The sequence below is a fragment of the Hemibagrus wyckioides genome, linkage group LG06 (genome assembly GCF_019097595.1).
Source record: "Hemibagrus wyckioides isolate EC202008001 linkage group LG06, SWU_Hwy_1.0, whole genome shotgun sequence".
Classification (NCBI taxonomy): Eukaryota; Metazoa; Chordata; class Actinopteri; order Siluriformes; family Bagridae; genus Hemibagrus; species Hemibagrus wyckioides.
This window is the reverse complement of record NC_080715.1, coordinates 16,890,888-16,910,773: the sequence shown is the minus strand read 5'-3', so window position 1 is coordinate 16,910,773 and position 19,886 is coordinate 16,890,888. Positions and strand designations below refer to the sequence as shown.

At 37.1% G+C, this 19,886-nt stretch overlaps 3 protein-coding genes across 4 annotated transcripts; 2 read left to right on the top strand and 1 right to left on the bottom strand.

Moving 5' to 3' along the window:
• Positions 1–28: 28 nt before the first annotated feature.
• mettl8 (methyltransferase 8, methylcytidine) lies at positions 29–11,067 on the bottom strand. Its single transcript, XM_058391551.1, has 10 exons — positions 10,970–11,067; positions 7,539–7,739; positions 7,253–7,344; positions 6,329–6,636; positions 6,187–6,236; positions 5,281–5,341; positions 3,269–3,408; positions 1,749–1,855; positions 641–706; positions 29–473 (listed from the first exon to the last, which is right to left on the bottom strand). The coding sequence occupies exons 2-10, from the start codon at positions 7,682–7,684 to the stop codon at positions 319–321; spliced, it is 1,125 nt and encodes a 374-aa protein (XP_058247534.1). The 5' UTR covers positions 7,685–7,739; positions 10,970–11,067; the 3' UTR covers positions 29–318.
• dcaf17 (ddb1 and cul4 associated factor 17) lies at positions 11,005–16,572 on the top strand. 2 transcript variants are annotated; one of them, XM_058391549.1, is made up of 14 exons: positions 11,005–11,187; positions 11,271–11,374; positions 11,485–11,575; positions 11,682–11,818; positions 12,552–12,630; positions 12,736–12,825; positions 12,913–13,020; positions 13,169–13,274; positions 13,464–13,606; positions 15,222–15,331; positions 15,434–15,521; positions 15,728–15,808; positions 16,200–16,355; positions 16,433–16,571. In XM_058391549.1, the coding sequence occupies exons 1-14, from the start codon at positions 11,005–11,007 to the stop codon at positions 16,541–16,543; spliced, it is 1,587 nt and encodes a 528-aa protein (XP_058247532.1). In that variant the 3' UTR covers positions 16,544–16,571. The 2 variants fall into 2 exon arrangements, with proteins under 2 accessions (XP_058247532.1, XP_058247533.1); XM_058391550.1 differs by lacking the exons at positions 15,222–15,331; positions 15,434–15,521 and having other exon boundaries at positions 16,433–16,572.
• A 419-nt stretch (positions 16,573–16,991) lies between these two features.
• On the top strand, positions 16,992–19,326 carry LOC131354193 (plasma membrane ascorbate-dependent reductase CYBRD1). The gene is made up of 4 exons (XM_058391552.1): positions 16,992–17,178; positions 18,060–18,268; positions 18,399–18,553; positions 18,804–19,326. Exons 1-4 carry the CDS (start codon positions 16,992–16,994, stop codon positions 19,057–19,059), a joined length of 807 nt encoding a protein of 268 aa, XP_058247535.1. The 3' UTR covers positions 19,060–19,326.
• Positions 19,327–19,886: the final 560 nt, after the last annotated feature.

The window sequence follows — 19,886 nt, the reverse complement described above, 5'->3', positions numbered from 1 at the left end:
CAACGATATAAAAGACAATAATTATGACAGAAAATTGATATTAATTTGGTGTTGTGTGATGGTTGACATCATTGTCTTTATTCACATAAATAAAATAACACTGAAAATAACAATAATGTAATAATAGGGAAAATACAGCAGCCACTTTGAAAAGTTCAGAAGCATGGACTTTTCTCATTTCTTTACATTTTGTGGCCATTTCTTCAGTGACAGACATAATTTTGTTCACAGACAAAACACCAGAACCATATCTGTATTTCCATCATAGCCATTTATGTGTGTATTCTTTTTATGTGTGCTTATTTGAAATCCCACTGGTTAACATCCTGGTGTTGAGAGAGGTTTTCGATACTTGCTCTGCATCCAAACTCTATGCATCACCACTTTCTTTCCTCTGTTCACCTGAATTCTCCTGTCTTCCAGGTTCTGAACCTCCTCCAAACCAGCATTTGTAAACAACCGATGGATCTCATCTACAAAACGGCAAAGGCGTCATCCTTCTTCTTTACCCATAATCAGTCAGAATTTTCATGAGAGAATTATTGTCAAATAAAAATAACATTGCTACTAACCACAGAGTAAGAGAAAAGAGAGAGAGAGAGAGAGAGAGAGAGAGAGAGCGATTTAAAGCTTCAGTTACCTTTCATAAAAAAATATACACAGGTTCCATCTTGTCGTGTGTAAAAATTTTCAGACAAACACTGTCCTGCAAACACAGGATATCATAATGGTAAGTGTCATCCATGCACGTGGACAAGGTAATAACATGAGCCAAAATTTCAGATTAATCCGCAATGCTGGTGGATTAATCTTCTATAAAAAGCAGCTGATCGTCGTGCCAAAAATAATTCAGATCACAGGTTTATATTATTGCACTGATTGTAACACATTATTGTTTCTACAGTAACTTATTCACAATGACTTACATGGTGGATGCTTCAAATAATCTTAGGTGGAATATAATAGATGTTGCTAACACTCGGTAAAACATTCAGTAATTTTTCTGCTATGGAGAAGTCTTCAGGTAAGACGACTTACTTGTGCTTTCCGGGCTCTTAGTATGAGAAGTTTATAAAGTTCTTATAAAGCAGGTGGTAACAGGAACAGGAATTTGTTTTATGGATGCTCAACAATAATATATACATCATGTTAAATAATATGATTGATTATTCTTTAACAGATAAAATATGACTAAATTATGTTGTGATATAAGAGGAATAAAAGACTCCAGGATGTGACGTTACAGGAAAATAATCGTCTTGTAACAGAGTGGTTATTAATTCATTCCCTTTTACTGCATGTCTATGCTTTTCTTATTCATTTCATATATAAATATAGATAACCTATAATAGGAAAACATTCATTTAAAAAAAAAACAATGGGAATATAACAGATAATATCCTTTGTGTATGTTTATATGTTTTCACATGTGTGAACAGGTTGTGGACTCCATCGTTTGTTTATTCTTTCATTTGTTTTCATGAAGTGTCAAAACAGAAACAGAGTCACGTGATGTCTCAAGGTTTGGTTCACCCACATGTTCTGCCGTATAAACTCCCATATCTGATGTATTACTCCATCATACAAAGACATACCACATTTTTCAAATGGAACATAGTGGACAAATGTACCTTAACATACTGCAAATGATTCATGACTTTCAAACATCTGCTAAATAGGCTTTATTTTAAAAATAGTGTTTACACATTGAAAAGCTTAAATCTGTGCCACAGACTAACGTACAATACCTTTTTTGAATCGTAGCTGAGCCAGATCATATCTGCCATAATCTCTGAAGAGGATGATTCCTCCGTGCTTCAGGTAGCCTGCCAGACGATTAACCACTCTTTGGATCCTGTTGGGCCAGAAACAGCAACAAACATACTCCGTCATGAGGTAGATAAATAACATCTGTTTTGTTCTTCCTGATTTGAATTCAATTCTAAAATCAGAAAACAATTCAGTTATGAGGACCCACAGCAGACCATCTGATTAAAGAGAAATTCGGCATGATTTGTTAAGTGAAAACTTGCATAACACACAAAGTAAAAGAAAAATGTTCACAAAAGCCTGTAACATAAAGAGCCAAACATGCCTTTATCAGATATGGAACAGAGCGGTCATTTAGTAGTTTGCATATTTCTAATACCACAACAACTTTCATTTTCTAGCAGAAATTTCTAGCAGAACAATGGACGGGCATTAACAATGTCTAGCAGATGTGGCTGCTTTTTTAAAAAAAAAATAATAATAAAAAAAAAAAAACAGCAGCCAGAGACGAATATTTAGGAAGCTACCTGCTATGGAAAAAAAACTAAACAACTTTATTATATGAAGTTTACATTATCAAACACCCATCAGGTTTGGTTTGTTTTTGACGTTTGTATTAAACTCAAGTGACTAGGCAAACATGCTAATGTTAATGTTACTGTTTTTATTATTAATATATCATAGTTATTACCTTATTTGACAGGTTACTTGCATTTGAATCAAAAGCACAAACGCTAATAATAATAATAATATTAGACATTTTATTGGATTATTAATAATAATAATCCAATAAAATGTAAACTTGATTCTAATGACAAATTCTAATAAAATTGTGTTTCTCTGATTGTTATCAGGATGGAAATTAAAAAGAAAAAAAAAATGTTTTCATGGGCAAAACATGTTTATGTTCATGTGATTATTGAAGAATCCTCTCTGGGTTTAAAGACAACTATCTGGCTGTTCCCTTCATGACCTGGACATATGGCAGAAGTGATGTACGCCAATCTACAGCAGCTTTCTCTATGAAGAGACCCGTCACATTTAGTTACACAGAGCAGGCTGCCCAAGCTTCCTGTTAAATGCCTGCCTAGTTACACTCTCTTAGAAATAAATCATAAATACTTAAGGGCTGTGGTAAAATATGTAAACTGACATTCACAATGGTCAGGATTTTCCAGTACATCTCTAAAGTAGTACAGTCGACTGTCTAAAGCCTTTACCTGGAGCCTGGACGAGACTGGGGAACATTTATCTTTAATGAGGATAATATTAGAACAACAACTCAGGGTGACAGACTATAAAGATAAAATGTTTCACACTTTATACATGCTTTATAAGACCACTAAATGTAGTGTTTATATTCCCTGGATTGCAACAAAATCTCTTTTGTACTTCTCTCCCATGTTATCTAACTGCATCTTTAAAAATAAAATAAAAATAAAGAACATGATGCGTGGTAGAAAGTATGAAAGTATTGAGACACACATGGACACCATACCTCTCGGGGTGAATGGAGGAGAGCACGAAAACTACAGCAATAACATCAAGACTTCCTTGAGGAAAGGGAAACACGGCCACATCATCACAAATGTCATGCACAAATGCATGGCACACTGTAGGGTCGTAGTCTGGATGTTCCTGCAGCATGATGCAAAAAAAGAACAAACTTAAGCTACCTAAATAAGAGGGTTTATGAATACTAGAGCGGTTACTGTAGCTAAATGAATTAATGAATAGTTAAGTAGTAGTCGTCGTCTTCTTTCGGCTTTTCCCTTCAGGGGTAAATCATCTCTCTCTACCTATCTCTTCTGCATCCTGAACTAGTTAAGTAGTAGTAATAATAATAATAATAATAATAAAAATAATAATAATAATAATAATAATAATAATTATAATAATAATAATAATTTGCATGTATTACATAATGCATAAAATGTTTCCCAAAGGCAGAACAAGGCAAACAGTATAAAAAAAATAAAAACAGCTAAAAGGCAAAATGGATAAATAAACAGAGCATAAAATATAAGATAGAATAAGTGGGCAAAGATGACTAAAATTTATTTATAAAATATAGACATTTTGCAGAAAATGGAAATGGGGTATATAAAGCTAATAAGAATATAAAGCATAAAATAAACAATTAATTAAATAGTGTAAAGTGCTAAAAAGCAAAGCTGAGATGCCAGAAAAACAAGACAAAATGAATCACCCAGAAATGGCCTTCTGTGAACGTATATTTCTAAGATTAGAGTTAAAAGCGGAGACTGAAAAAAAAAAACCCAACAGATTGAATATTAGAGGTTAAAGATTTAAAACAGATCATCTCCATGAGCATGTCTAGAACCTTTTGACATGGTGGTGTTAAGATGAAGGTTTATAGTAATTGCTGGATTTTTTTAATGACTTAAACAAAACTTTATAACAGTTTAGATGAACAGAATATTGTTATATATTTGTGGGTCTTCAGACAGACTTTTTCAACTATACAAAGTTTTGAAAACTACAGGCTTTCATGAACTGGCCTAATTACCCTAAAAATCTGAGAAAATAGATTTGATTACAATTCCACTATAATACACCAACGCACTGATTGTCTCAAAGGTATTATCTATTACGTTAATTTGTAGCTAACATATAATAAATCAAATATAAAAATAATAAACATAACCATGACATTGGTGTATATCTTTATAGCTACCTTAAAACTGGCTAGTTTTCTTTTTAACATAACAGGGTTTTTGCAGAAAGCATAGGCAACTTTAGAAAATTTACAAAAATATTTATTTTTTTGTCATTTGTAGCTGTTTGCAAGAATTCAGCCACAGACACATCTGATGGGTTTTCTCAAACAGCCACACCTATCAATAACGTGATAAATTTGACTGAGATTACTTTCTGTCCATTTTTAGTTGAATGCCAGCCGAATTGTAATGTTGAAAGCAGAGTGAGATGAAATGAAACGATGAGGGAAAACTTTATACACAGCAAGCTCTCTGACATTTTTTTTTTTTTTTAAAACGGAGAAACTGCAGACTTTTGTATTTGGCTTTAGACACAACCTTGCCTTTAACCAATTAGGTATTTATTTATTGTTTAAATATGTTACAGTTGAGTGTGTTAGTGTCTCCTTTAGGTTGCGTGCACAATCTAATGCATTCACTGTGCTCACAGACTGCTGCCTCCATTTGATAAAAGCCTCTGCATTCTGACAGCATCAAATATCCACCGGGCCAATAGGCAGGCACGCGCACACACACACACACACACACACACACACACACACACACACACACACACACACACCTGGCAGCCATTTTGACTGATCTGCTGTCGGCAAAGTGGTTGGAAATAAGACAAAATCAAGGCTAGGGAGACCCACCATTTTCTCCCTGAGTGTGTGACAGTTTACTCATGATTTTCATTTCGGTGATAAGGTCTGCTGCTTACATCTTATCATCACATTATGTAATTTAAGGCTGGCAAAATGAAGAAAATGTAAAAGTTATTCACCCTGACAAGTTGGATTGCTCTGGAAGAAAAGTCAAAGCAGTACAGGAATGCGTCACTGCCCCTGGATGAAAGGGAAAAATCAGAAATCTTGTATCAGTATATATGAACTAGTATTATTCGATGAACTAGTAAATTGTTAAAATGAAAACAATTCAACCAGTTCTCTGATAAGTATCAAATGTTTAAAATTCTCTGTCTTTTGCATTCAGAACCTATCGGTGTTGTTACTACTGTGGGTTTCTTATTGACAATATATGAGCTGAGACACCAGGGGACTATTATAATAAAAAAAACAAGAGCACAGCAGACAGGGATGACTGAATAATACACTTTACAAATAAAAATTAAATGGTGCAAAATGACAAGCTCAGACTTATTAGTATTGAATGGTTATCTCTAGGGCAGATTTGAGATATTGGCCATGTTAGCAGGTGAACCTCAAAAGTATTGTAAGCTCTATGTTTAGCTCCATTATGGTGACACTTTACTCAGAAAATGTCTGGTTTTTTTATTAACTGAACTAAAACAAATCTGGTGTATGTTATAATCCCAATAGTCCCAATTTTCTTTTCATCTTCACATACACAGTATTTACAAGAACAAGTATTACAATATCAAGAAGAAACAATAAGAGGAATGTTATAATATCTCCTCCATGCAAGTCAAGCTGCCCTATGATGTATAAAAAAAGAGATGCAGTTGATGGCTTCAGCTATCGTAGAGAAAGCATGTATTGGTTATATTTCGATCGGAGACATTTTAGAAATGTAGCATATAAAGCACATTTGAGATGAAGATCTGACAAGTCATTTATTTAGCCCAGTCAAGCATGCATTACTAAAACACTCTTTTCTTTAAGCTAACAATATCTGAGACAAAGATTAATGAATTGGCTGATTTTCTAACCTGATGGTGTTGATGATAGGGAATACACTGTTGCCCACACCACAGCCCACCTATAGCAAACACACAACACGTCACGACAAGTCGATTATAGCTATTATTATAGCTATAGCTTTAGAAAAGGCCTGTATGAAAAGAGATTAACCTCCAGTATTCTGAAAGAAGCATGTTGCCCAGGGAAAGCATTGTGCTGCTGTGTCTCTCTCAGTACATCATGGCTGGGAAAGGGACTGTCTCCCTGCTGGCTGTCTGTCCTGCTGTGCAGGGTTTTTCTTAACTCAGGACATGCTGGCACCGAAGCCTCCTGACCTTCTGGGGTACGACTTGTGTCACAGCCCTGGGGCAAGAGCTCAGGAAACTCAGTGAAAAGCCACTGACGATTTTTGAAGAACTTGTTTTGATGCATATCGTAAAATCTGTCCCAATATTTGTTTGCGTCTCTGTCATACCTGACTGGAAAGCATACAGATGGCTTAAACTGCACAGATTGCTTATCCACGACACTTTAAGATGCACCATATTGCCACAGGTTTGTGGACACCTGACCATCACACTTGTGTGTGGTTCATAGCCAAACTGCTGCCACAAGCACACACTGTGTAGGAGGTTTTGTATTCTGTAGAATTACGATTTCCCTTCACTGGAACTAAGCGACTCAAACAGTTCCAAGTATGACACTGCCCCTGTGCAAAAAATGAGGTCCATTAAGACCAAGGATGGAGTGGAAGAATTCAAATGTCCTGCACAGAGCCCTGACCTCAACCCCTCTGGGATGAACTGGAACGCCGAATGCACCCAAGGCCTCCTCACTTGACATCAGTCTCTGACCTCACTAATGCTCTTGTAGTAGAATGAGCACAAATCCACACAGCCACACTCCAACATTTATTGGAAGGCATCCCAAAAAGAGTGTAGGTTATAATAACAGCAAAGGGGAGAAATATGGACTGGGATGTTCAACAATAACATAAAGGTGTAATGCTCAGGTGTCCACAAACTTGTGATCATGTAGTGTATGTTTATATAATGCACTCAATGGTTCTAAAATGAATTAGAATATTTGTCTTACCTTGCTCTTCTAATGGAATCTGTTCTCTGGAGTTCTCTTCTGCTTTTTGTCTGGCTTTTTCCATCTCCTCTGGTGACCACTGAACATGATCCCTGCAGCACAGCAATATAAACATGCCCTTGTTCGATAAATCAGTGCTTTAGCTTCATAAATGAGGTTAAGGTAAGAATAAAGTTGGTTGAATCTACACTTCAACAAACATTCTTTGTCCTCCAGTTCTGCTACTATAACAAAATGATGATCCTTGACTAACTTCATTTGATGCAAAATTACAACACAGAAATACCACATGTTATGATGGAAGATGTCCTTAGGGTTGGTGAGGATTCGGCCTCCGAGTGGTGCAGGAGGTCGTCCACTGAGACATCTGTAGGGAACATGTCCAAAGGTGTGTGCCACAGCAGACACAGTCATCTTCAGCAATCCTCTCATTTTCACTTTTCATGACATGAGAAGAACTATCAAGTATCAGCGAGTAGCCACACACCTTAAAAATACAAAAAGTGTGTATCATTTTAATTTAATATTTTATTAATAAATAACAAAACTATATTCCTTCGTAATACGCTAAACACAAGATGATACTGCCTGCATAAATCATATTTTCCAAAATGAAGCACATCACAATATAGTTATACACGGATCAGACATAACGTTTTGCTGCCAAAACAGTCCTGACCCTGTCGAGGCATGGACTCCACTAGATCCCTGAAAGTGTCCTGTGGTATCTGGAACAAATATGTTAGCAGCAGATTCTTTAACTCCTGGAAGTTGTGAGGTGGGGCCACTTACAGGATTTAAAGGAAACTTTTGATAGATACTGTCCACTGCAGACCAGGAACATCCCACAAGAGCTGCAGTTTTGGAGATGCTCTGATCCAGTCGTCTAACCATCACAATCTGGCCCTTGTCAAACTCGCTCAAATCCTTACACTTGCCCATTTTTCCTGCTTCTAACACATCAACCTTGAGGACAAAATGTTCACTTGCTGCCTAATATATCCCACCCACTAACAGGTGCCATGATGAGGAGATAATCAGTCTTATTCACTTCACCTGCAAGTGCTTATAATGATATGCCTGATCGGTGTATATGCTATATTTCTACATTTAAAAAATTATATATTATGAGCAGTACTGTGGTGCTGCATTGTTGCTGTCTCACATCACCAGTGTTCCTGGTCCAATCCTGAGCTTAGGGTACAATCAAAAATTTTGGTGCATTTTCTCACTGTGTCTGCTTGGGTTTCCTCCAGTCACTGGCTAAATTTGTACACCAATGCGTACACACAATGCCCTGTGATGGACTGGCATCCTGTTCAGGATTTATCTACCTTTCACCCAACAAACCTGACCAGGATAAAGCAGTTACTTCTAATGAATGAATGAATGAATGAATGCAGTTTTCCAAATCCATCGAATTATTTATTTATAGTAATATCAGCTCAAATAACCTTAGGGGCAAAACATTTTATTAGTTATATTTTACTGGTTTATTGGTTTCATTGTCACAGAGAACGTTACAGGAGGTCATTCATACCATTCGCAATCACATTGTACAATAGCTCACCTGGGTGTGACAGCTGATAACACTCTCACACTGCATATTACAACTATTAATACTTTTTTCTGGACTCACAAGGTTCTCCATATTTATTATCTACTGCCAGTTTGCACATGTGTACTGTACTGTAAATACTGATGTAAATATGGTTAAATCCACAACTGTGTTTCATATCTGCACTGCTACGTTTAATTTAACTTATTGTATTTAATTTAACTTATTATTAAGATTTCTCTTCTTTCTACTTAGTCTTCTATTTTTGTATATATATATATATATATATATATATATATATATATATATATATATATATATATATATATATATAAAAATCTTGAATGATCGTGATCGGCGATCACTTAAATGTTTGGTGAAATCAAATTGTATGCAAAACACATGCAAAATGCGAAGGGAACTGAAGGGATTGGGACTAAACAGCTGTGTAGCCTTAAAAGAACCATTTATCAGTGAGGCTAATTGGAAAAACAGGCTTCAATTTGCTAGGGAGCATAAAGATTGGACTCTGGAGCAATGGAAGAAGGTCATGTGGTCTGATGAGTCCAGATTTAGCCTGTTCCAGAGTGATGGGCGCATCAGGGTAAAAAGAGAGGCGGATGAAGTGATGCACCCATCATGCCTAGTGCCTACCAAACAAGCCTGTGGGGGCAGGGCTATGGCCTGGGGTTGCTGCAGTTGGTCAGGTCTAGGTTCAGCAACATTATGTGCCCAAAGAATGAGGTCAGCTGAATACCTGAATATACTGAATGACCAGGTTATTCCATAAATGGATTTTTCTTCCCTGATGGCACAGGCATATTCCAAGATGACAGTGCCAGGATTCATCAGGTTCGAACTGTGAAAGAGTGAATCAGGGAGCATGAGACATCATTTTCACACATGGATTGGCCCCCACAGAGTCCAGACCTTAACCCCATTGAGAATCTTTGGTATGTGCTGGGAAAGACTTTGCGCAGCGGTCCGACTCTCCCATCATCAAAACAAGATCTTGGCAAAAAATTAATGCAACTCTGGATGGGAATAAATATTGTGACATTGCAGAAGGTTATCGAAATGACGCCACGGCGAATGCATGCTTTAATCAAATTATATATATATAATTGTAGATTTTATATTTTTGTGTGTGTTGTATCTTGTAACTGTCTAAGCTGCTGTAACACAAGAATTGTTGATCCCTCATGGGATCAATAAAGCATATCTATCTATCTATCTATCTATCTATCTATCTATCTATCTATCTATCACTACAATAAGTAGCGAACACATCCCATGTTCTTCATAATGTTAATTTGTTTAAAATATGCTTCATAATTTCACAATGCACATTACCAGCTGAAAGACTCACAAATAATATGAAATGGTGCCCTATGCACTATCCCCTACAAACATTACAGTGCATGATGGGTATTCTGTATGTGCTACATCTTTTAAAAACCTAATGTATTGCATTAGGAGTCTATGAGCCATATACCACTTTGCTTTTGGTCGTAACTAAAACATGACCAAACTCCCAAAAGAATGCACGAGATTAGGGTGCACTGTCAGATTTAACTGAACTGGAGTGACCCTTTTACATGTGCGCCATTTTTCATCCGGGTTCTTCAGCTCTTCTCAAAGAGGTGGGGAGGAAGAGTGGCTGTGGAAAGCGGTGACTTTTATTTCCTCCGGAATGGAGTAAGACTCATCCCGAGCGCATAACTGGACTAGGGTTAGGTCTAGGCTTTTAACTATGCTTTAAAACTCTGAGTAATCCGACATGCATGGAAACGGTGTTGCGTAGCACGTTGTATCTAGAAACGTTAGCTGGCTAGTTTGCTAAAGACACAAGTAAACTACAAAACTATAACGTTTGATTGTATCTATTAGCACTCACACCTGAATCTCCTATAATATGCACACGTGTTCAAATACGGAGGAAAAAAAGCCATCAGGTTGTGCTTAGGATTATATATCCAAATTTATAAACATTTAAGTTGAACAGACAGCTAGCCTACCAACGCTAGCTTAGAAATGACAGCCATGCGGTTTTGCAGTTACTAGGCTAGTAATGAGTAACCTCAGTCCTAAAGTGAATATGGACACTGTAGAGTTACTTAGACAGATGATTTAAGTTAGCAGAAGTTTGGACATCATACCTGTGTGCGCTGCTCCCCAGTTTATATAGCTGTCAATGGTGTCCACATCCTCCTCCATGTGTTTGGAGAGGTCTCCTATGGTGCGCCCTCTAGCGGGAAAATCTCGAACAAACAACGCGTGCGTGTTGTTAGGCTTCAGGTCAGCGGGGGTCACCTCGCATGACTTCGGTACTTTACTAGGAGGAAATCTCAAGATCCTCAAGAATATTATTCTCCAGGTATTTATTTAAATAATCCTTTAAAAAAAAAAGAACTACTGCTGTCAGTAGTGTTGGTTTATTAACTCACATTGCTTCTTAAGGATGGTGCAGAATTCACAAAGGTGTGGACCAAATCCTCCAAAACCGCCGTCTCGTATGAAAGTGGAAGGATATATTTTGAAAATTACAGATGCTCCTATACCAGGTAGACAACATTACCTAGCCCTGTTTTCTTTTCACTTATACTAACTATATATATGTTTTCTTTTCACTTATACTAACTACTAGAGTTACTATTTATTGAATGAATTGCAGCCTAACACCCCAGCCGCAGCTCTTGTATGAGATGCCGAAACGGTCCAAAGCTGAGAAGATTGAGGATTCCTTATTATGCCAGTGTCCACTTGTAAGTCCTGCACGTTGTAACAGAAGAAAATAATAGCACAATTCTTAAAGTTAAAAGGTTAATGTGATACCACAGATCAGTGTGCAGTTATGTATGTTTATTACAGGATAAAACACTCCCATGGGCCTTGGAGCAGAAACCCAGCCTTCTATCCCTAACAGCTAATAATTGGTTGTATCATCTCTCAGCCGATACAGGACAAACACTGCACAGAGTCTACCTCTCACCTCATTTCAAATTCAGGTAATCCTATCATTTCAGGCGCAGTTGAGTGCAACGTTTTACAATTCATCTACAAATAGAAATAATTACAAAAGTGAAATGTGGGTGAACCCGGGAACTGTACAAGACTCTGAAACCACAATGGAAAGATTGTTTGAAAAGAATCACAGACAGGATGTCATGACGCTCTCGGTCTCCAGGCCTGAAATGAAGAAGAAAGTGTATGACGTCTGCTTAGAATATTTCAAAATCTGCACAGAGGTTGCGAGAAAGTGTGTCAGCAGTTTTAAAGGCAATAAGTAGCCATGAAGGTTATAAGAGAAGCTTTAGATTAAAAAATCAGATACAGTCAAATATTAATGTTTGAGTTCATATACATTATTTTTCCCACTAATGTTTGTACAGCATTGAACTATTTGGTTACTTTTAATAATAAAGGGGAAACAGTGATATCTAACACTGTGGTGTTAGTAAAAATACATAAAAATGCATTTCTTGTCTTGTCTTCCATATTCTTTATTTTATCATAAAGCTGTGTAAACTTTTCACTTGACTGTATAACAGCAAATAAGTTATGTAATGTAATAAGTGACTCAGTAAGCTTTTTGGGTCTTTTAGCCACATTGTGGTGTTCCCAAGGGATTTTAGTTTTCAGTAATGCTTTTTATTACCTTTCCACTGAGCTTGTATGTCTGTGTTCCGGGTGTTTAGTTTGAGTAGTACTTATGTATGTGCTACCCATGTTCCTGGACAGATCGCTGGGATGGGATGTCTCTCAGGAAACATTTTATGTCAAATCCATTCAGCATAAACAGACACCACTCGCACGACAGGTGAGGCAGTTTTAATTGATCTGATTTTTATTCTGCACATGATGGTATTTTATATAGGAATGCTCTCTCTCTCTCTCTCTCTCTCTCTCTCGTTTGCTCTCTCAGGCTGGTGTTGAGAACAACGTCCTCATGCATTTAGCCATATTCCAAGTCTTTCCTCTTGATGTTATTGGAGTGCTGGAGATCAACAAAAAAGTGAACTATATTTAATTTTTTAACCATTATTTTGAGCAGTGAGTCTGTCTTGAACTTTAGTGATGTCATATTTTGCTTCATTTTTAGGTCTTTGGTAAATCTGTGGTTGATGTTCTCCTGTCTCAAGGAGTGTTGGCTGTGTCACACAGCTCAAAATGTGTAAAGCTTTACAGCTTGGAATATATTGTGAAAAAGGTAAAGTGCTTTATATTAAGATTGTCATATAATGGAGATTAATTAAATAGTAGTTTTTAATGTAGTTATTTTATTGCTTACAGTTTAATAGATTTTTACACACTTTTTCAAACTTGAATGGTATTCTTATTGTAATTTCTTGTTCCAGTTCAGGACTAAGAAGCTGGTACTGGGACAGGAGTGTGATTTATATGGTGCTAGGGGAATAGTGGGAGATACTCCCTATGGCATTCCAGTCAACATTCACATCAAGGGTTGGTGATCATTATCTATTCTCAGCTAAGGCCTCTGTGTAAAAGGAACTGAGAACACGGTATTCTTGTAGAATATTTTGAATATATTTCACTTACCAAAGATATTTGTTAATCTTTATAGGGCAAACTGATGTTAGTGGTACTCCATAAGCAGTGGCCCATTTAGTTGAAATAGATTTGTTATTTCAGAGTGTCCTCCTGCATTGTTCGAGATGTCGTACTTGGATAATGGGATCCAGATCGGAGGCCACCCATGGCACTACATCTACACACCTAATCATAAAAGACACAGGGGGACACACCACATCTGCTCCATCATTGATGGTGCCTTGGTAATTTGCATGCATTGTATTAGTAATAAATCAGTTTCCATTATTTAATCCAAATGATATAAACAACACTGCGTGAAAATCAGTATTACATTTAGCATTAGCAGTCATCAGTGATTAGGATTAGTCAAGTCCAGAATTATTGACAACATTCAAAAATGCACAAAAAAAGACTATATAAAGTAAGCATGCACACATTTTGTTAGTTGTAGCTATAATACCAAAAAAATGGCATAGCTTTTTGTGCCAGGGAGACAAAAATTGTCCATGCACTTTTTCAATCACAGCAACATTAGCCAATTGTGGGCATCTGCCCATTATCATGGAGAAAACCAAACATCTCCCAGCATGGTGAGGATGGTATGGAGGCAGAGAACATCCCAGAGATCACAGCTGGACTTGCTCAATTAAGCTGATTCGTGGTGTTTCAAAATGCCCCCCCCCCCTCTTTCACACAGCCCTAAAAAGCTGGTTTTAGGGCTGTGTGAAAGAGGTTCTTCCTGGATGTAAACCACAAAATGCAGTGCTTGAACCTCAAGCATCATTGGAGCTACAATTTGAATCATGTGCTGTAGTTAAATGAGATCTGGTCTGACCTTGTACATTTGTATTTCTGTTGAAAAGAGGGAAATGCATACAAGTCCCTGAACCCCTGAACAAATAGTGGTGGATTATTTTGGCTGAACATAGTCCACAGTGTCATGTGAAGAAAATGGTATTATATACCAGCATATTGTAGCTCAAATACCTGACGGCCTCATAATAGAATTTTGTGATAGCCATCTTATTTATCAGATTTAAACCCTGTTTTCAAGGGTCTAATATTAGGTAAGAGGCTAGTGCTTCACTAAATATTAATTGTTGTAGTGCTAATCATTTTGAAATTAATGCTTTGGAGAAAAAATGCACTACTTAAAAATCTATTTTAAAAAACGATACACAGATCAGGCATAACATTATGACCTGTCGAGGCATGGACTCCACTAGATCCCTGAAGGTGTGCAGTGGTATCTGGCACCAGAATGTTAGCAAAAGATCCTTTAAGTCCTGTAAGTTGCGAGCTTACTTACAGGACTTAAAGGAAACTTTTGATAGATACTGACCACTGCAGACAGGGAAAACCCCACAAGAGCTGCGGTTTTGCAGGACCACAATTTGGCCGTGGTCAAATCCTTCCTGCTTCTAACACATCAACTTTGAGGACAAAATGTTCACTTGCTGCCTAATATATCCCACCCACTAACAGGTGCCATGATGAGGAGATAATCAATGGTATTCACTTCACCTGTCAGTGCTCATAATGTTATGCCTGATCAGTGTATAGCATCCTTACATTTTAATAGGTGCCAATAATTCTGTAAGTGGCTATACATACAGAGATATACTCAGATACATTATTAAGCTTTTATTTCTACTAATATGTGTTAATTTAACACACATAAGTGTTTGAAGACAATATTGTAATGAATGTACAGCACCTTTAATGCATAAGGTTCAGAGGCTTTGGCACATGTCTCTAGCAGAGCAGGTGTGTTTTTATACAGCTTATACTGGACATATAGATTCCTAACCAAGCTTATGCTAAGCTTCTAAGTCTATGCTCTCTTGGCTTACAAAGGCAAAGAATGGTGTGCAGGATATGAAGTGTGACTCACTAGAAGAAGATTGGATCTTCTTCCACCCTGATGACTCGGGCAGGATTATCCATGCTGGGCCCAGTACCATAAAGTGATCCTTTTAATACATTTTTGAAGACCTTTCTAAGAAATCAACTAAAGAAGATTACTAGATTTAATTATTAATGTGGTGTATTTTTTATGATTTTTATAGAGTTCTGAAAATCAAAGCAGAAAAAGAATTCAGTTCAAAGTATGAGGTTGTCTGTGACTTCTCTATTATAGCATCCAGAGAAGACGGCGTAAGTCTGTTTCAAAAATGTTGCTTTAATTTTAATTTTTTTATTGTTCCATGCTATTTGTGAGTCTAATAAACCTGACTGTTTATTAGTATACATAGTCCATAAACAGCCTTTATGTTTAATTTTCCCTCCTATTGTTCCTTTTAGGTTTGACCAGAAATGAAATATTAATGACTGTTTTCAAATAAATGTTTTCACGAATGCAGGCCTCCCAAGTGACAGTGACCTCCTCTGGCCGAACAGTGAAGAAAAGAATTCAGCAGCTGGAAGATGATCCTGATCAAGAGGTATGTTGGTATTGAGTGAAACACTCCTAGCATCCTAACAGACACATGTAAGCAAGACAGAAAAACCTCCTAACTAATGTCATTTTAAAAACTCTAACCGAACAGACTACATCAAGAATGTGCTTTATTCCTCTGAATTCCACAAACATGGTGTGCTGTTTTCTCAGTGAGAATTGATTAGGTTCAGGGTTTATCCTGAGTAAGATAGCAAGATGATTTGGTCCTGAGGTTCATCAGAAATGATCAGTTGTTAACATTAGATTAAATAATCCATACAGGAGGTAACTTGTGTGGAGGAATGGCGCTGGAATAAGTGGATTTTAAAAGAATTACAAAACAGATTTGGTTAACATAACAATTTTAGTATTATTCTGTGTTTGTGTGTTCATAGACATTTAAGATGGTTAAATATGAAGATGAGCTGGACCTGTTAGCCATTGTGGATGTCAGTCACATAGAAGATGAGGGACAAGCCAGTGTTCGCCTCCACAACAATAAAAGTGGAGCGTTGCTGAAAAAAATTCCACTTCAGGAACCATGGGATGTGGTCGGTATAACACAGTACCCTTTTACGTTTGCTCCCTCTGAGCAGTATTTACAACTAAGTACCTTTCTTTCTTACAGACTTACAGTCATGAAGTCTACTTCGACAGGGACACGATAATTCACATCGAACAAGAGAGGAACAACAACTACTCTTGCCATGTCTATAAGATAAAACGAAGGACAAACTGATGACCCTGTGGACACAAATACAGAACACACTTCGTGAATACTCAAATGATCAGCTATAAATATGTTTTCTACGATTGGTTGTTGTTGTTTTTGTACTCTTTCACAGATTTTCCACAGACAATGTGCAGAATGAAAGGAGAGTTTGTGGTGATGTCACTTTAAGAAGTCCTGTGATGACGTCACAGTGTTGGCCGTTAAATGTAACGCTTTGCGAGTCTTTAATTTTTTCTAGCTCCGGTCATTAATAATAAAATCGCTTTAGAAAGCAGATGTTGGTGTATTCGTAATGTAGTTACAAGTTGTGTGTCATTATGATGTTGTTCGTTACGTAATAGCGGTGGATGTGGCAAGTTACAAAACGGTGAGTGAGGAGGGGAAAAAAACTCGGGCAACACTTCACATTCCGGACTTCTTCAAGTGCGCGTGCATTAAACCGGACACCACAATTATGGAGAACCACAAGCCATTCCTGGTGTTGCTGTCCTTCGCCTTTGCAGTCGGTTTTATCTCGGTTGTGTTCGTACTGAGATGGGTTTTACATTTCAGAGAGGGTTTAGCCTGGGATGGAGGAGCCAAAGAATTCAACTGGCATCCTCTTTTGGCTGTGACTGGGTTTATTTTCCTTCAAGGAATCGGTAAGTAGTCCATTTATTACTTGGCTACAGTGGTTTGGTGTTATGCTACGGTTCGTCCATTTTCAGAACAACTAAAATAGCCTATTACTTTGAGTTTAGAAAGTGAACTTAAGTCAAAAAGCTGAAGCTGCAATAGACTACGCAACCCAGGTCACGTGATTTGTCGAGGCGCTTATATACTTATGCTCAATTTCTCGAAGTTTGTTTAGCTCTGTCCCTGATTAGTAATTAAGCGGATTAAGTGTGGAAAATACTACCAGCTAGTAGTGAAAGAGTTACCTCAAACATTTAGAGTTAAGGCACTAGTAAAACTTCTGTAAACAGAGATACACAAGGCCACAGCCCATGTTTGTTTTGCTTCTGCACGCGCAGCTGTAGTCTAGCAGAACAACATGACCTGATTAAGCCAACACTGAACTCAGAATTAACATTCAGTCTTTCATCTTAAATCAGTGGTGTGTTTCAGTTGTGTTAAATCTGGAACGTAATCCTGGAACACTGGTTATAATATAGTGGGAATGCACTCTGGATGGGATGCCAGCCAAATTTTAGGACACCATGCAGCCACCCAATCACCTCCAGAGAAAATACAGCATGTTCAATCCTCCTGCCAGCATGTTTCTGAAAGGTCAGAGGAAAGCTGAAAAGCCAAAGGAAACCGCCACGGGTTTTACACAGACGGTATAACTCAAGCTCAGGATCGAGCCACCAGAACTACCCTCTGCACTACTGTGCCAGATCCTGATGAACATTTATCAGAAAGATAGATAGACTCATGCAGCTACATGAGCAAAAGTGCTGTAGAAAGAATTTATAAAGAATTACATGGTGTTGTAGGAACGTTTATGCTCAAATTAAGAGACTGTTTCTCCCCTCTTTAGCAATTGTTGTGTACAGACTTCCATGGACTTGGAAATGCAGTAAGCTGATGATGAAGCTCATTCATGCTGGCCTCAATGTACTGGCCTTTATCCTGGCTGTCATTTCTCTGGTAGCTGTGTTTGATTTCCACAATGTGCAGAATATCCCAAATATGTACAGCTTGCACAGCTGGGTGGGATTAATTGCAGTCATACTCTTCTCACTGCAGGTAACATTCTTATGTTTGTTTGTTTTTTTTGTTTGTTTTTTATAATTACTTTCTGCAAACAAACACACATTCATGTGTACAGTGGCAGAAACATGAGTTTTTATTTATGATCCATTCTTTGTTATAACAGATTGTGCTAGGACTTTGCATCTTTCTTCTGCCTTTAAGCCCTGGATACTTGCGAGCTGCATTTCTGCCTATACATGTATTTAGTGGTCTGTTTATCTTTACCACTGTGATTGCTACTGCACTCATGGGCATCACTGAAAAGCTCATATTTGGCCTGTAAGTATGCTTACATAATCCTACTCTACTGAACAAATCTCTGCATTGTGTATGTAAAATTAAAGGTTATTTATCTGCTTATCATCTGTAAATATAGAACCTGTTACATCACATGCAGGTCACCTCAAATGTGTAATTACTGATATCCCTAGCTTTGTGTCCTGCTTGTTTGTACTCAACCACAGTGGTCACATAACAGTGGCAGTCCTACATTGAATAACTGAATGTTATGTTTTGCAATTGTACACAGGAAAGATCCAAAATATAAAGATTCTCCTCCAGAGGCCACATTTGTTAATGTGCTTGGATTGCTGATAGCCTTGTTTGGGGCACTCATACTATGGATCGCTACTCGGCCCTCTTGGAAGAGACCGAGTGAGCAGCTCCTGCACACCCTGCACAACAACGAACCATTGTCAGACGCCACCAAAACGGACACAGCCATGTCTGAGAGACAGGATCCTAACACTGAGGCCCGCAAAAGAAATGGCAAAACGGAGGAGTAAGGAGAAAAAGGAGAGTAATGAGATAAAACTGTCTATCTGCTGCACTTATCATTCCAGAGCAGGCAAACATATCTTCAGTGGAAGTTTTTTTTTTGTTTTTTGTACACTGTCACCTATATAAAGAAGTGTATTTTTTATAAGAGGTGTTACATATACAGTAGTGTGCAAAAGTCTTAGGCACATGCAACAAAAATGCTATAAAGCCTTAAAAATAATGAAACAAAATGCTATAAAGAGCTGTAAACAGTAATAAATGAAACAAAGTCAGTGTTTGGTTTGGTCATTCTTTGCATTAACAAACTAGTCTCAGGTACAGCAGATTTATAAGGAAGGAATCTTAATATAAAAATTAAAGTTTTTTACTGAGCATCTTGCAGAACCAGCCACACTTCACACTTGCTTTTTTATTTTTGTATGCAAAGCCCAGCAGGATTATATTTATATATATATATATATATATATATATATATATATATATATATATATATATATATATATATATATATATATATATATAGCGTTAAATATCATTAGCATTAAATTGGTCTTCCAGAAAACTAAAATGCTTTTGCACTGACTTGACAATGTAGAAGTCATAAAATAAAAATTTATAACAGTTTCAAAAAATTTTAAAAGTGCCTAAAACTTTTGCATAGTATCATATAGCTATTTTTATATTTGAAGATATAGAACACAGCAAGTAAGGTTTTACTGTCATTGTACATTTAATATAAACTCCTGAATTTCTCATATTGAACTGAAAGTATTATTACAGTGATCTACATCCTGTCACAAAATGGAAGTCTCTTCCCGTGTCCTTATCAGAT